Genomic DNA, 16,801 nt, shown 5'->3' with positions numbered 1-16,801 from the left:
TCAAGACAAAAATCATACGCAAAGTGGGTTTTATCATCTTGTTTAATTACAGTGGACACAAGCAATGAAGGCACAGTGTTATCTCAATGGCGTTTCTTATTTTAGACAAAATGCAGCGTTTTTTTTTCTAAATATAGATCTGACCGGCTTCATCGTTTCGGGTACTGCTCTGTCTGCCCATTGCTTGACAAAATGGTAAAAGAAAGAAATGCAGGAGGGGGACACTCCTTAATCATTTCTCTATCTGTTTGGGTTTTTTTTCCTGTCAAGATTTGCCACACAGAAAAAAAGCCAAAAAAAAAAAGGCCATTAATAATAAACAGTGAGCAGAGAGAACATCTAAGATGAAGGGGCAGAAGGAACAATCAATTTGTACCGGCAGAGCCTGTGTTTTACTGGCAGGGTATTCTTAGAGCAAATAAGAGTCGATTTAACTTCTATATAAATATACATGGGACTTCCTGAATGTTTACCAATTCTTTTCAGCTAGGAAAGGCCATTTTTTAAAATTTATGGGGTTCGTACCATCGAGACAAATGTTGCTGATTCCACCTGCAGACTCCTACCGGCGCATTTCTCTCCGGCCTCATTTCCTGTTATATTTGGAGTTTCAGCTCCTCAGGCAGGCGTTAAACCTGAAAAAAAAAACCCATGGAAAAATATTCCACGCACCAAAGCGCGTGTCTGTCCTGTTGTTCTGAGTGACAGTGGGCTCAGACAGAAGCCACCCTGGACCACATTAGATGAGCTGTGAGGATTCCGCAGGTGTTTTTACACCCTCTTTCCCGGGCAGAGCTGTGCTCTACGAGCTGCTTCCGCACACAAGATGGGGCGATAAACCTGCTTTCTGAGCAGTAAATGTCTACCTGTGAAAAAAAGACTATATTAATTGTTACTCCTCTATATTAAAGTACTCCAACCATAGGAGTGACCAGAATGCCGAAAGAAAAGAAAATTAGGAGTAATTAACTCGTTGGGTTTGTTACAGGAATCCCCTGAAATACCACTTCAACTAACGCCTCTACAGTCTTACCCGGCTCCTCGCTTCAAAGAGCTTTCTCCCTCAAATTTTGTTGCCGAGACCCTCCTTGGGACATGTAAATAAGAGGGGGCAAACCTGTAAATCCATTTGTGGCTGTACATCTCACCTCCCGTTCCATTGAGGAGATCTGTCTCCTGCTAGAGCTTTCTTTGTGGACACGCAACCATAGAATCACAGAATGGCTCCAGTTGGAAGGGACATTAAAGATCATCCAGTTCCAACCCCCCTGCCATGGGCAGGGACACCTCCCACCAGACCAGGTTGCTCAAAGTCCCATCCAACCTGGCCTTGAACCCCTCCAGGGATGGGGCAGCCACAGCTTCTCTGGGCAAGAGCAAATGGAAAATAAAATAGTCAAAGAAGGTACTTAAAAATACCATACGTGGACAAATGCCAACCTAATAAGCAAATACGAAGCTTATAACTGTCCCTTAACAGTCACCTCACCAACCTTGCGTCATCGCTGGCATCTGAGAGAGGGACCGGTTACTCTTCGCAGCCGCCACATGCAGCACCATCTTCTCCCCAGCCACCGGTCAGGCCCTCCTTCTCGCTGCCCGGCAATTCTCCACCGTCACCTCCCCAAAGTGCAGTCACATACACCATTTGCCACCTATTCCTTGGTAATTTGGTTTACGATGCAGACATGTGCTTTTGTCACATGCTCATTAAGACATTGTCCATCTTGCCCACGCCTACGATGCCCAAGACCACCACCAGCAGAGCCATCAGGACCGCCATGAGCCACCCATCACTGACAGCCGACCTCGCAAAGTCACTGGGAAATGAAAGCTGTTTCACTCGAAGACTGAACCAAAGAATAAGCTGAATTTCCTGCTAATTCTCAATACTACCCTTCTCCTAAACGATCTCCAGAGAAGAAAGCCAAGCGAGATGCAGTATTTCATGGGACCATGTGGGGTTTTTTTCCCTGCCTTTCCAATTTCATCTTAAGGCTTGATCAGAAGAGTGGAAAATGATTCTGCGCTTGTGATCAGCAAATTCCAACTATTTGACAGCACAGAATTTAACCTAAATTTTACCTATCGCCCCTCCAACTCATTACATAAACAGATTCCATAATGCCACCAGGATGAAACTTGGTTACTGTTAGAACAAAGGACACGAGGAGAAAGGTGCGCTTCCATTCAGTTTTCACGGGCAGTTTCCTTGAACTCTGGATTAATATCCATGCAAAAAAAAAAAAAAACCAGCTTAAATTCCTTTAAGATAGGTAAAATTGTATAGTACCAAAAATGAAAGACCTTTGTATGTGTGGAAGAAGCTTTCCAACAGAAACACTCTATCACCATCATACAGGAAACGGTGTCTTTTAAAATGGAAAAGAGAGGAAAGAGACTGCAGAGTACTGCTTAGTCAAAAAATTACCCTGCAAACTGACAAACACAGCGGAAAAAATTGCCTTAATTACCCTGATAATGGTGGGAGGTGCCACCTCGGGGGCTTAAATCAGGTACACCTAACAGGGTGGCAGATGAATGCCTACGGATGCTTCTTTACCCTTAGCTGAGGCTAAGTTAGGGCTGTTCTGTCTCACAAAACCATCTCTTCGCGACAGCAGTCGTCTTCTGGCCCCAAAATAGCGAGTCACACCCTATCATCCTTCAGGAAAAGGGAAACTTTACACATTTTAACAACCTAAAGTCTCTGTCTTCCTGGAAAGCATGAAGTAAGAAGCATAAAAAAATGACACCACGGCACTTTATAAGAGAGTTAAGAGCGTATTCATTAGAAATGAAATAAAAAATACAGTGATGCTGCAGGACAGGGGGCAGCAGGCAAACAAGACCCCCACCGTTCCCTACCCTCACCCCAATCCAAGGAACGCATCTATATAATACAAATTAGAGATCTCAAACAGGGGGGGAGAGGAAGGGTTTTACAAAGTGATTTTCTTGCTATACAGAAAATATATTATTTGCTGGAAGTCACTGCTGAGCCGTTAGGGGCCCAGGGTCAGTCACTGCTTAGGAAACCGACCTCCTACTGCTTCCCCACCAGTTTGGTGAAGACGTCGTAGATCTCCGGCTTTTCCTGGGCAAACTGCTCGGCTTTTTCGGTGTTTTTCTGTAGCCAGTCGGATGAACGCATCTGCTGCTGCAGGAGGCCAATAAGGTCACCAAGGTTGGAGCCACCGGCACAGGTAGGCTCCTGGTGGCGGGACACAAAAATGACTTCATCTGTGCTGTCTGCTTTGCCCTCCTGATCCGACTGACAAGGCTGCTCCTTCTCCTCAGCCAGTATCTCCTGCTCCCTCTCTTCCAAAACCTTGCGGATCCGCTGCATACCTGCAGCGGTAGAAGGAGGACAAACACTAGCGGATTAGTTTAACCACGAGTGTCCCCAGATCAGTCAGATCTAGAAAAAAAAGGGAGGACGGAAGGAAAGGGAGGAAGAACGGAGAAGACAAGAGGATAATAATAGTAATAGGGTAAGTTTAGGATTAAGGAGAGGAGGAAACAGTGCTGCAGAAATTCCGGTGGGAAGAAAAAGAGAAGAAAACACTACTCACCTAACTGTAGCCGGTGGGTCTTGTCAGCAAAGATGATGCGGAACCATCCAGGTTCACTGCATTCAAAGGCTTTACCGCAGGACAGGAGGACCTTGTTATCCAGAAAACGCCTCCAGAGCAGCATCTCCTCCTCAAAGGTGCCTGTCTTAAGGTACTAGGAGAGTCAGCAGAAGGGCCAGAGGTTAGTAACATACAGGCTAACTCACTGAGATCCTCATGAATTTGTGATTCCCATGAGGTCTGCAAAGGCCAGGGGAGACACCTTTTACCTCTGAAGCACAGCAGTTGTGATATAAAGGAAGAAATGGGGAGGAAAGTGGCTTGAGAGCAGTAAGATTCCTGCAAGGAGGGAAATGCACAGACAGACGAAAGGAAAAGAACGGACAGAAATACCAGGCAAGCCCTTCCCTCTGCTCATCAGAGAACACATTTGTTAAAACAAAACCGCTTATCGCAACGTTAAACTTTCCTCTAGAGGCAGCTGCACCGTGTGCCTGCCCTCACCCCTCCCTAGGACCACCAACCTTTCGGAAATCAATCCAGACAAAGAAGCCAGCGTTGCGGTTGAGAAAAGGAACCCCAAGCGTCTTCAGCTCCTCCGTCACATACGTATGGGCAGCTTTTAGGCGGGCATGGTTGGCCCGCAGGTACACCTGGTTGATCCAGTCTGACCAGAAGGAGAAGATAAAGGGAAAAAAAAAAATAATCACAAACTGAGAAAGAATTCAGATCTGTTCAAGTTTCCAAAGCACTCACTCATGGTGCCTTTTTCCATTTTCACCCTTCACCTTCTTTTTTTGTTTTCTGTTTCCTCAAATAGCAAACAGAGGGGCAAGAGCTATTTAGCAGTTTCACGTCTGTGCAGAAGAATATCCTCCTTCCCCTTCCTGAGGACATTTGCCTACATTCATAGCTCTTGGCTCTTGTGGACTGTCAGCACTCCATCCGGAGCAAAGCTAAAAACCCACTTCCATTCCCCTCATCCCACAAGCCTGAATTCCTTGTTTCTGTTCAGCTGGTTCTACCCAACACTGGCTATTTCTATACAAAAAGTTACCACGCTTCTTCAAAGCCGCTCCTCTAATTCTGCTCATCAGGAGCTCTGCAGAAGCGGTCCTTTTCATAGAATCAATCATAGAATGGTTAGAGTTGGAAGGGACCTTAAAGATCATCATTGAGGCCCCTTCCCTTGTGATATTCAAGGTGAAGCTCGATGAGGCCCTGGGCAACCTGGTCTAGTTGGGGGTGTCCCTGCTGACTGCGGGGAGGTCGGACTAGATGACCTTTGGAGGTCCCTTCCGGCCTGGACCAATCTATGAATCTGTGAATCATCGAGTTCCATTGACGGTCTTTAGAACCGTCAGCCTCGTGTTACACTGGCAGCTCCAGGATTACAGGAGACTGTTAATTAAGCTGCAAAACCAGGAGACCACTTGGGAAAGTACAGGGAGGGGATCCCCTGGGTACCAAGACACACAGAGGAGCAGGGGATGAGACACGGAGCTACTGACTCACCTCTGTCTCTGAGCAGCTGGGCAACCTTGTGCTGGACAGGCCCACAAACCCCGTGGAAATAACACAAAGAAGCCACCGCGTTAGCAACATCTTGGTTCTCTGTGTATAAAGTACCAAAACGAATCCCAGAGACAGCAAAATCCTGCAGGAGACACAGAGAGAGACTACTTTATTACCCAGGAAGACCAGGACTCTCTTACTACTGCCGCCTTCTTTCCAGCATGAGGGACCCAAGGATGCCAGGCCAGCCCTACCAAGGCAGGAAGCCAGGATGGCAACCAGCACCCACCTTGCTTATTCCCCACATCACATGGGTCCGCTGGGGATCAGGCAATCTGTATGTAGAAGGATGCAGACGGGCAGTTAGTGTCATGGGCGCTGGGGCTTTTGGATCACCAGTGCAGCATCGCAGAAACAGAGAGGCAGCGCGTTACACAGTAGCAAACGGTGCAGCTGGGAACATCAGTCAGGTAGGGAAAACGCAAATCCCACCTAACTTTAGAAGCTAGGAACTCCCCGGAACTAGTTTTAGACACAATTTTTAAATATTTCAGATTTACAGATACTTGCAAGCGCTGTATTTCCTGCGCAGGTTTCCTGCATGTATCAAGCCTGTACATATAATGCTAGATATTAGGCCTGTGCCAAGGCGTTTTCCAAGAATTAGAAGTAATTTTCTTTCTTTGAAACCCTAATATTCTGCAGAAGGAGATCAAGTTCTTTTTTTTTTAAAAGGTGACATTTGAAAAGTTTTTCCTCTCATTAAATCAATACCTAATAAAACCCATTCTCCAGTCTGTAATAACACTGTGAGCTGGGACTACTGTATGAAAAAAAAAAGAAAAGAAAGTAAACAGCAACAGAAAGTCTTTACAGGCATCAACAGAAATGTGGGAAAGAGGTAAAAATGTTTAGGAAGGAAGAAAAGCCTCACTCTCAACAAACGAAACATCTGTTTCCAGTTTTGGGGACTGTCACAAGCAAATACCAAAGCGCCCATTGAAAAGTCTACCACGACAGAAAACTAACTACCATTTTTTACTTGCTAGATTGGGCTTGACCAAATGCATTCGCCGTTCAGAATTTACAAAAAAAAAAAAAAAAAAAGAAATCAGTGTAAGGCAGATTCAGAATTTGCAAGCTCATGACTTAACTTCCAGTCACAAGTTCTCAGCAAGGGCATCATGTTGAACTGTCACTGGAAGGTGGCCAGGGAAGTAGGAGCTGATTTTACCTGTCCATGCCTAGGACACTGTGAAACGTGGCTGATTCATCAAAAACTGACAGCATGTAGATCTCATCTACTATCACATGCAATTCATGTCTGCAAAAGGACAAAACAGAGATTACGAAAGGAAGGCTGCTCCTGGTTTAGAAGCAGAGATAAACTCAGGCCTCGCTTTACACAAAGAAGAGCGACACCACATTTTGCAGAAGTAAAGCATTTTTTTCACAACTCAAAAGGTCTATTATAGAATCACAGAATCATAGAATGGTTCAAGTTGGAAGGGACCTTAAAGATCATCCAGTTCCAACCCCCTGCCCTGGCCAGGGACACCTCCCACTAGGCCAGGTTGCTCAAAGCCCCATCCAACCTGGCCTTGAACACCTCCAGGGATGGGGCAGCCACAGCTTCTCTGGGCAACCTGGGCCAGGGTCTCACCACCTTCACAGCAAGAATTTCTTCCTGAGATCTCATCTAAATCTCCCCTCTTCCAGTTTAAAACCATTCCCACTCATCCTATGGCTCCCCTCCCTGATCAAGAGTCCCTCCCCATCTCTCCTGGAGCCCCTTTAGGGACTGGAAAGGGCTCCAAGTCTCCCCGGAGCCTTCTCCAGGCTCAACAACCCCAACTCTCTCAGCCTGTCCTCAGAGCACAGAGGTGCTCCAGCCCTTGAAGCATCTTTGTGGCCTCCTCTGGACCTGTTCCAACAGGTCCATGTCCTTCCTGTGCTGAGAACTCCAGAGCTGGACACAGTGCTCCAGGTGGGGGCTGACCAGAGCGGAGCAGAGGAGCAGAATCCCCCCCTCACCCTGCTGGCCACATTGCTGGGGATGCAGCCCAGGATGCGGGGGGTTTTCTGGGCTGCCAGCACACGTTGCTGTCTTGTGTTGAGCTTCTCGTCCACCAGATGAGAATAATTATATGTACATTGAAGCAATTTGAGATATACCCACCTGTCAGCCAGTGCAACCATATAATGAAATAAAAATTTAGTCATTTCTAATGCAGTGGTGAAGATTAACTCCTGCACGTACTACCTGTCTAGAACAAGCTGTATCATCATCCACTCAGAATCTCACAGATTCTGAATCTCAGAGAGCATCCATGATCCATGACGAAGCTGGGAATCCCTATTCATAATATTTCTTTGTCTTTGCACGTACAGAGAAACTGAGAGGAAAGGAACTCGGCTTCCTATCAGAGAAGCACAGCAGCATAGTGTTTTCTAGGACTACTAACAAATAAAACTTGCATTCCTTGATGCAAGTTGCTTTGCCATTCCAGATGACTGCACGGTCCATGTTCCGTTGTCCCCAGGACTTCCCTCTCCTCTCCTAAGCCCACGACTGTGTGTGAACAACAGACTGTTTGCCTGACTTAAAAGATATTTGCAGATAAATTTAGGGACAGCGAGTAGTCCATCAGATTTTGGAAGCCGTATCGACTCAGAATGCCTGAGCCTTCCAAACTGACGTACCTTTTAGCAAATTCCAGGTAATCCCGTAGCTCTGACAAGGAGTAGATGTCCCCAAGGGGATTTTGGGGATTCAGAAGAATTAAGGCCCTTACAGCGACACCCTGCAGAACACAAACAATGCAGTATTAAGAGAGTGCCCATCATGGGATGAATTTTCAGTCCCTCTACTGGAGCAGTGAGTGTGACACAAGATTCCCCTTAATCTTCCAGTATGACTTTTCATCTCAAAGCTTAGAATCACAGAGTCATAGAATTCTCTAGGTTGGAAGGGACTCTTAAGATCATCGAGTCCAACCATCAACCCAACACTGACAAAGCCAACACTAACCCATGTCCCTCATCACCACGTCTGCCCGGCTTTTAAATACCTCCAGGGATGGTGACTCCACCGCTCCCTTGTGCAGGCTCTTCCAATGCTTCATAACTCTTTTGGTGAATAAATCTTTCCTAATATCCATCCTAAACCTCCCCTGACACAACTTGAGGCTGTTTCCTCTTGTCCTGTCACCTGTTCCTTAGGAGAAGAGACTGACCCTCCCCCAGCTACACCCTCATTTCAGGGAGTTGTAGAGAGCGAGAAGGTCTCCCCTCAGCCTCCTTTTCTCCAGGCTGAACACCCCCAGCTCCCTCAGCCGCTCCTCATAAAGCTTGTTCTCCAGACCCTTCATCAGCAAGTGAACCGAGGAAAAAATTACAGACTGGATGTATGATATTGAAAAGAGGGAGTCTGCAACAACCATTGCCATCTGATCCACCAATGAATGAGACAGATGCTCTCCCATGTTCTCAGCATGGAAGAGAACTTTTTCTCTGAGCTGTATCAGTAATCGGGAAGTTACAAACTACTGAAGACTCCCCATGACTGAGGCAAGAAAGACAGCAATTTGAGCTAGGTGGATGCAAACTGCTCTTATATAGAGCACACTCTGCTGGAGGTGTCAGAGCCGGTAACGATCTAAAGATGCGGCGAAATATATGCAGGGCTTAGGGCAATGTCAAAACTTACAGACTAACTCTTCAGAAAGCTGATACTCATCTGCATTTATCCTCTAGATTTGCACCTCTCTCCCTCCTGCTAAAACTCCTGGTGGGCTTAGTGGGTTCATCTGGACTACTGTGCAGCGCAGTAAGTTTTGGGGTAACTCAGCTGGCCATCCTGAAGGACAAACCCTGAGTAGTCCCTGCTTTTTAGTGCATGCCCAAGTACATTTTTTTGGTGTGATATGAATGGGTCCCGGCGCTTTGTGAATGACCTGGTACTCCTGGGTTTATCCTTTCTGCTGTGACCAAAATGGGCAGACACAACAGTGGGGGGATTCTCCCTAAGACTGCCCCTTAGTTTGCAAGCAGTCTCAGCTCAGGTGCTCTACAAGGACAACCACAAAGTCAGGTTTTGAAAATGTTTTGATCTTTAGGCCCCTTCTGGGACTTGCTGTCTCAAATATATTGTAGTCTTAACTGGTAACATGAAGCTCAGCTACGCTCACCTCTGCCCGGGCATCCTGCAAGGCCTTTTCCAGTTTTTCCACTGTAAGCTGAAAAGGCCGAGTGCTTGTTCCAGTAATCTGAAAGACACCACGAAGATAAAAAAGGCCAAGTTATTTCAATGGAGTCTGCCTTGAGCCAATCCCCTGAGGAACGCTCCCCAAAAGAAAATAAAAACCCAACAATAATGACCTAGCATTCATCTTCTTATCCTTTTATACTACAGAGAGAATAAATAAATAAATAAATAAAATCAAAGAAATGTTCATCACAGACCGGCCACACACAGAGAATTCTCTGGTTATCCTTGAACAACTAAAACAATGCCACATCTCCATCTGCTCTTCCACCCCTGGGACCATCTTTAGTAGGACAGTACATACTTCTGTCTCTGAGGCTCAAAATGACCATTTTTTTTCCTCTCAAGAGCCGTTATTGGGAGTAAGATACAAGAAAAGGACAAGACTGGAATCCAGATTTATGGTCTCAAACAACGTTCTTGCAAATTATGTGCCCAGTTTCCCAGCAATAAATTGGGAAGATGCCCACGGGCTGCAGCCTACCCTTGTTCTGAAGGCTGCCTTCAGAGGTTTCCAAAACTCAGCACTTTCCAGTATCAATTATTTTTTAACTACAGAAGTTGGTATTGCCTTCCTTCAGATCTTACCTTACTGTCTAAATAGGCATACACCAGCTTGACATTACCATAGAGGAAGACACTCTGGGTGATACCACCGTAAAAGGGAGTAGCAATCAGAACAGCTTCTGGAACCAAGGAAAACAAAATTGGTTACCAAAAGATCACAGTCCTCTCTCTTCTAATGTGCTTCAGCTAAACACAAGAGCTTTTTTACAGCTGTGCCCCCTGGAAACACTCTAACCTCACTGCCTCTTCCTCCACTTCATTTCTACATTAATTTCTTTAGTCTTCTGGAAGAACCCAGGTAAACATAACTATAGCCCGCATTTAGTATGACAAACTAAAAGAGGGCATCACGAAAACAGTGAAGGCAGACAGGGCAGGACACCAAGTGTGAGTGCATGACATCTGCAGACCACGGGGATGATGAATTTCACAGCACAATCTCACAGAAAACAAGAACTTTGCAACAGGCCAATGTCAATTCCGCTCCCTCATTCCCATCAAACAGTATTTAAATGGAGTGACACCTTATTTTCCAGCAAAAACAAACATTAAAAACCATCTTCCAACCATCCACTTACCCCCTGGATCACAAAGAACTGTAGCTAACGCAGAAAATAAAGAGCCACAGCCATTTAAAACGATCACCTACAGAAGAAAGAGAGAGGCTAGTGATAAATCCATCCACAGCAAGACAACGCTATAAAATAATCATTCCTGACCATAACACTGAAATATATTTTCTCCCCAATTCCCTAGCATGGATGTCCCCAGATTTTTCCTGCTGAAATCCCACTTCTACCAGAAATAACTTTAGTCCCGTTTTTTGTTTCAGAGACACTTTGTCCTGGCTCCGTTCTTGATTCTAACAAGCACTTCAGAAAAAGAGTAGGCTTGAAGTAGAGAAAAAATTGGAGAGCAGTTCTGAACTGCTAGAAAAGCAAATTCCTTTTCATCACCTAATACGTGTTATCGTCTCTTTGTGGTAACAGCAGCTCCGACCTCCTGCCAAATTTGGACAAAAGTGGAAAACACCGTCTTGTACAGGAGCGGGTTTGACTCCTTGTAGAAGGCAGATGCTCACATGGAAACACGAGTTTCCACCCAAGTATCAGGCAGAACCTGCCGCCTTGGAGAAGCAGGGACCAGCAAAGTGATCGCCGGTAACTTCGCTTCACGTGAAAGAGGGGTTTCGGCTGAATTATTGCAGCCAGGAAAGCATGGGCTGCACCAGCTCCCGCTGCCCTCGGCAGAGCCAGGAGTCCCCGGTCCCTGCAGGTGCCTGCATCTCTTCCAAGCCAGCAAGTCCTGCGGAGACTCAGGGCTTGATGCTTTCCATACATCACCGCCGCAAAGTCTGGAAAGGGTCTGTTTTCACAGGCTAAACCACCTCTTGGCTCAATTACAGATTTTTGTCCTGAGGTGTAAGAGCGGAATGGGATGAAATTAAACTTGTGAAACACTGAGCGCTCTTTGTGGAGGCTAGGGGATACAGGCACGGTAGGTCCCAGAGCTGAACGAGGAGGTGACAACACAAAGCCCCACCAAGAGCACTTAGCATGAGGAGTTGGCCCACAAAAGTAAAGCACGACGCAACTATACAGCAGACCTGAAGTGTTTTGGCCGAAACGTGCATCAAAAGCTGCTGAAATGGCTATGAATCAATCTCATTCACATGATAAAAGGCTGTCATCTTACCAAATCGTTTGTTTTTAATTAAAAAAAAAAAAAATAAAAAAAAAAAAAGATGAAACTGTTTGACAACAAACGGCAACACATTAGAACAGACACCAATGGAAAGTGGGTTACCCACATTTTCTGCCTTAAGAGGTGCAGGGGCCTTGCAGTAATAGGTCAAAAACCGAGCCACTTCCTCCCGTAAACTGAGAAAGACACAAAAGCAAATATTGATTCAGCTTATTCTCCAAGAGGCTGGGCCTCCCCAGGTCCACGTCTCGGGAAAATAAAGCCAGGGCACAGTAAAGTCCGGTGAAAATAGCTAGAAAAGAGGATAGCTCAGGCCCGTGCCACAGGCATGACTTTTACACACGGCAAAGGCGTCCCGGATAATGCCTATAACATTTCTGATGAGCTTTAATCAAGGCACAGAAGAGAAGGATTAAAGTCCCCAGGCGTTCACCATGTCTCAAAGAACTGCTTGGAGTTACCTGATTTGTTAACGTATACAGTGCTTTTAAAACTGTGTTTGCTTTGGAAAACTCGCATCTTCTCTCACATAAAAGGATTTTTTAACCGGATGAACTGGCAGGGCAGCTAATTTACAGTTTTGCAAAGAGAAAGATGATTAAACAGCCTAGAAAATTTTTAACCAGTGAGTGTAGCAGAAGCGGTTTATAATCCTCCATTCCGCTCATCAGACAAGGAGTCAAAAAGAGAAGCGTGACAGAAAAGGGATGACTTACAACATGTGTCCCTTCCAGTCGGGATACTGAAGCAGCGGAGGCTCCATCAGATTCATATCGGTCTGTGTCAGCTGGGAGCAAGCAGAAGAGCCATTAAAAGCACAATCACGGATACGGGAAACACGGAAACAGACGGGATCCACGTGCAGGCATGTACCTGCACAGACACACACACACACGTGCGACTTCAACAGCTCTAAAACTGGATTGAGAAAGCCACCGACCATCAGAACTGCAGCTCGGAGAAGCAAGGGCCAGCAAACGGCTCAGTGATAACTCCAGGTTGAGCGACTACAGGCTCCTGCTAAGTTATCACAGCCAAAACTTCGCTGGGGAGATCTACAACAAGGAGGCAGAAAGGGCAACACACAGGATGCCCGTAACCAAGCTGCCTGCAGAAGACTTTCTCAGCCAATGAGGCAACCCAAAGGGTCCCAAGGAGCGCTTTGGCCAAGCTCTGAGGACAACGGCCTTCCGCTGGGAAGTCGGTCCCCATTGTGAAAGCTCAGGTCTAGATTGTTGGAAAGAGACAGGAAGGATTTTGAATCACAGTCACTATTTTCTTTAATAAACTTTCAATAGATTAATCTTTAAACAAATTTTAGCTTTCATTTATGCCTCAGTTCCAAGTTACTGCAGCTCCTTCAGATCTGTAATTCTGATAAGTTTTGATAAGTGTTAAAGCGTAACGGGAGCTTTCAAAAGACAGAAGAAAAATGAAATTATCTTCTCGATAATTCTTCCCCGAGGCAGGCACTTTGTTGCTTATTAGGAGTTAATTCTGATCTCAAAGACAGGTTCACCTGAACTGTGGAGCCCTTCTTAATGCTTACATTTAGATACAGTAATCGCACTGCTTTTAGCTAAATAGTTTCGAGGTTGTAAATATCAGGGTTTCATGTAATCCAGTTCTATGAAGTTGGAAGGGAAAGCACAGCGGTGATACGGGCAGAGAGAAGAGAACATTTTACATCAACAAAAAGGGAATAAACAAATACTATGTACAATATACCTTCCAAATATTTCACGGCAACCAAATCTATAAGTTAAAATTAAAAAAAGGTGAGAGTGGGGAGACACAACAAGTAGGTGATAGTGCACAGAAGAAGGGGAATTCAACATGCAGCGTGAAAGTTTCTCACATAATAACAAAACCACAACACTCTGTATCGGTGTTTTAGTAACTGGTGCCAAGCTCTGGGGTTTAAAGACACTGTCCTTATCCCATGCAGAATTACAACCTGATATTAAAGGATTTAAGTTCCTTTATTCAGCTGTAGATGTTCTTGAAGCCTACGCAGCACAGAACTGTGCCTCCTTAGATCTCTCTCCTAAACTTCTCTAGAGAATGCAACATAAAACACATCAGCAGACGTGGCCAAAAAGGACTATGCAATAATAAAGAGGATAACCCTCAAAGGTAATGCATTAAGGGCGAAGGAAACCAGATGGGCCAAATGAAAGGAAGACCAGCCAAGATCTCACGCCACAAAATATTCTCCAGTTTAAGGGTCAAAAGTTGGAAGACAGAAATCTGATATGTTGCTTTTATTCAGTAGAAACAGTTAAGCAGTTATTGCCCCAACCAATTATTTGCCTGCAGTCCCAGCTGGTGCTGCATTCAGTGCATCCACAGGGCTGCTGTGAGTGAGAAGCTGGCCCACAAAGCCTTCACTCATTTTCATAATAAGGCTAATTAAGACGCGGCTGACTACCACCTCCCTCTGCACTCTTGGTGTTAGTTTTAAGGGGAAAGGACAGCGAAGGAAGGAAGGTACCACCTCGAAGGTACCTTTTTCATGCAGGCGGCAGCTCTGCCTTACCTGTTCTTTTAGCTGGAAGGCGGAGTGGTGGGGTAGCGTCCCCCCGAGTCAGTGGAGTGGCAGGCAGAAATAAAACAAGGAACATTTTGAGGGTGGGAACTGGTTGGAACGGGAGCAACCACGCACTTCAAACCGCAGAGGCCGACTGTCCAAGCCTGAGCCCCCTTCCCTCCCCGCAGGCAGCTTCAGGCAGGAGAAACCGCCGCCTGCCCGCCCCGCCGGCTGCACCCGAGCAGGGGTTTTAACGCAATCAAGGGGTTTTAACGAAAACGTTCCTCCATGGCACGGTTCTGTTGGGTTTTTTTTCAACTTTTTCTCATTTTTGAGTGGAACAGTTTCATGCCTCTCCCTGGCGCCACTGAACAAAGCGAGCAGGCAGCAGCTGACCCGCTCTGATTTTGAGAGATTTCAAGAGCTGCCACACTCACACATTCCAGGTGAGTTCAGAACTGGGTGTCCCAATTGTGTAACTTTATAAGGGACAGATGTGAAGATCCTTGAAATTAAATAGAGTCAAGTACTGTCAGCAAGAGAAAATAAAAGACATCTTATTTTCATTCAGTTTTCTGAGCCAAGTACATTCCCCAAAGGGAAACAAACCCCATTGTGAAGAGGAACAGAAAAACACCCTTATTCCTACCCTCCTGGAAAAAGAGCATCAATAAATGTACAAATGGCTGGAATCAAAAGTTACTTCCAACAAATAAAAAAAAAATCAGGACGAAAACCAGAGAAACCTGAGCAGTAGCAATAACTCTAGGAAAGTGCAAGCACTAAGGAGGAACTACACAGCAAACTCAGTGTTTTTTCTTTTTGGAAAGGACTCACCCGCTTAGACATCAGGTCAAAGCAGAGTTTATTCTCACTGGTGCCAAAGTTTATTATACCCTAGGAAGAAAAAAAAAATAAAAATTATTATTTATAGACACATAAAACATGTGCATACATCCTCTTGGCCACCACTTCACTAAAATTGCCTCCAAAGAGCTTACCAAGGGAAAGTCAAAACACCGTTCACATTAAGTTCACCATATATAACTCGAGACATTACGCGTGTGTTTTCTGTGTTTACATATACATCCCAGGCTTCTTAGTCAATACGCTGTCTGTAAATCAATACGTAGTAATGATTTATACCTCTTTACAGGATATGTTTAACTTCATCTTGAATTCACTCGCTGGTATAGATCTAACTACAACAGAAACTCTAAACCAATTCTGAGAAAACGGCGGTTTACCCTTCTGCAGCAGCTTGAAACAAGGTTTTTGGATACATTTATCTAAAAGCATTCGTTTATTAGTCCTTACCATTCCACTCCACTGAGTTGCTCAGAAACCACATAAACATGTAGTCACGAAAAAGTGATTAAAACACCAAGTGCTTCCCCTCGGGAGAGAGGACCCTCCTGTTCCAGGTTCAGGATCTGGCCCTGCTAATTTAGCACCACAGTAGATCTTGAAGAGTTCAAATCTACAAGCACATTTTCATTATTGGAAGACGTTGGGTAAATTAATGTTTAAAAATGCAAATGGAAATCTAAGCAACTGTATATTTGAGATGTTACTAAAGCAGAAGTCCAATTTTAGGCATTTGTTTGCAAAGCTGCCTCCTACATAGACAACAGCTGGTACAAGAGGCAGTCTGTGCCTCACAATCCACCTTGTATCAAAACTTTAACATCTTTTTCTATCTTAAAAATCTAGTTTTCACCTCCCAACACCGTGTGACTAAAGCCAGGGCTAATAATAAAACATTTTTAAAGTTTCAAGTAGGTCAGAATCTGAATGCGGGATCTATTTAAAAGTCCATCCACATATAAATCACTATTTGTATTTACTATACTTGTTACTCCGTGATAATTTGCCGTGAAGTATGAAGACTCAGCCTTTGCGCCACAAGGGGGGTATGATGAGCTACTCACAACTGAGCAGCCCAGCGTGAACAGGCAGAAAAAGTGCTGAGCGTTAAGTTAAAAGTAATTTGAAAAGAAAAAAGAAAAGAAGAGGTATACCACTTAGTTGTTGTATCTCCTGCACCCACCACCTGCCATAATCAGATATAATCAGATAATCTGAGATGGTCTTCGGTGGGCAACAAGAGGAGATGAGGTGAGAGGAGGAAAAGAAGCTCTGTTCCTGCAAATTTGTTCTATTTTTCAAGGTCTATCGCTGCTATTATTTCCCCGATAGGGAAATCACAGGGTGCAAACCTGGGCTGAACACAGCCTTCATCTTTGATATACAGATGCTCTGCAAAGCTACTTTTTATTTCTTTTCCTCAAACAAGCAGCGTCACCCGCTGATCAAAAAAAACACCCCACACTTTTAGCGTATCTGTCAACAAACTTCTAAGATAAAGGGTGTTTGTTTGTTTTTTTTCCTAGCAAGAACACCAGGAAAACACCTTGAGGTTCTCACTCACATTAGGGTTCTTGTCTTCATCGTACTTGTCGGCATGATAAGCTTTGTACCCTTCCTCCGTGGAGCCACGGAAAATGTTGGCGATGTTGCCACGAGCAGAGAGGTAGGGGCTCCTCTGGAAGTCGCTGGGCTTACAGAAGCTGTGCATGTCAACCCTCCTCTCGCCCAGCGGCCGAGCCCTGGTCCCTTGCGGGTCGCCCCCTCTTCCTCCTC

At 45.2% G+C, this 16,801-nt stretch overlaps 1 protein-coding gene across 1 annotated transcript; it reads right to left on the bottom strand.

The window, feature by feature from the left end:
* Positions 1 to 2,769: 2,769 nt before the first annotated feature.
* Positions 2,770 to 16,694, bottom strand: LOC141465606 (1-aminocyclopropane-1-carboxylate synthase-like protein 1). Its single transcript, XM_074149129.1, has 14 exons — positions 16,590 to 16,694; positions 14,996 to 15,055; positions 12,345 to 12,415; positions 11,735 to 11,804; positions 10,503 to 10,569; positions 9,946 to 10,043; positions 9,281 to 9,358; positions 7,794 to 7,894; positions 6,325 to 6,414; positions 5,380 to 5,425; positions 5,091 to 5,232; positions 4,100 to 4,242; positions 3,576 to 3,729; positions 2,770 to 3,351 (listed from the first exon to the last, which is right to left on the bottom strand). The coding sequence occupies exons 2-14, from the start codon at positions 15,005 to 15,007 to the stop codon at positions 3,047 to 3,049; spliced, it is 1,377 nt and encodes a 458-aa protein (XP_074005230.1). The 5' UTR covers positions 15,008 to 15,055; positions 16,590 to 16,694; the 3' UTR covers positions 2,770 to 3,046.
* Between the last annotated feature and the right edge of the window lie 107 nt (positions 16,695 to 16,801).

The sequence above is a fragment of the Numenius arquata genome, chromosome 6, assembly GCF_964106895.1.
Source record: "Numenius arquata chromosome 6, bNumArq3.hap1.1, whole genome shotgun sequence".
Taxonomy (NCBI): domain Eukaryota; kingdom Metazoa; phylum Chordata; class Aves; order Charadriiformes; family Scolopacidae; genus Numenius; species Numenius arquata.
Note: the sequence above shows the minus strand (reverse complement) of the source record. Positions and strands in the feature narration are given on the sequence as shown.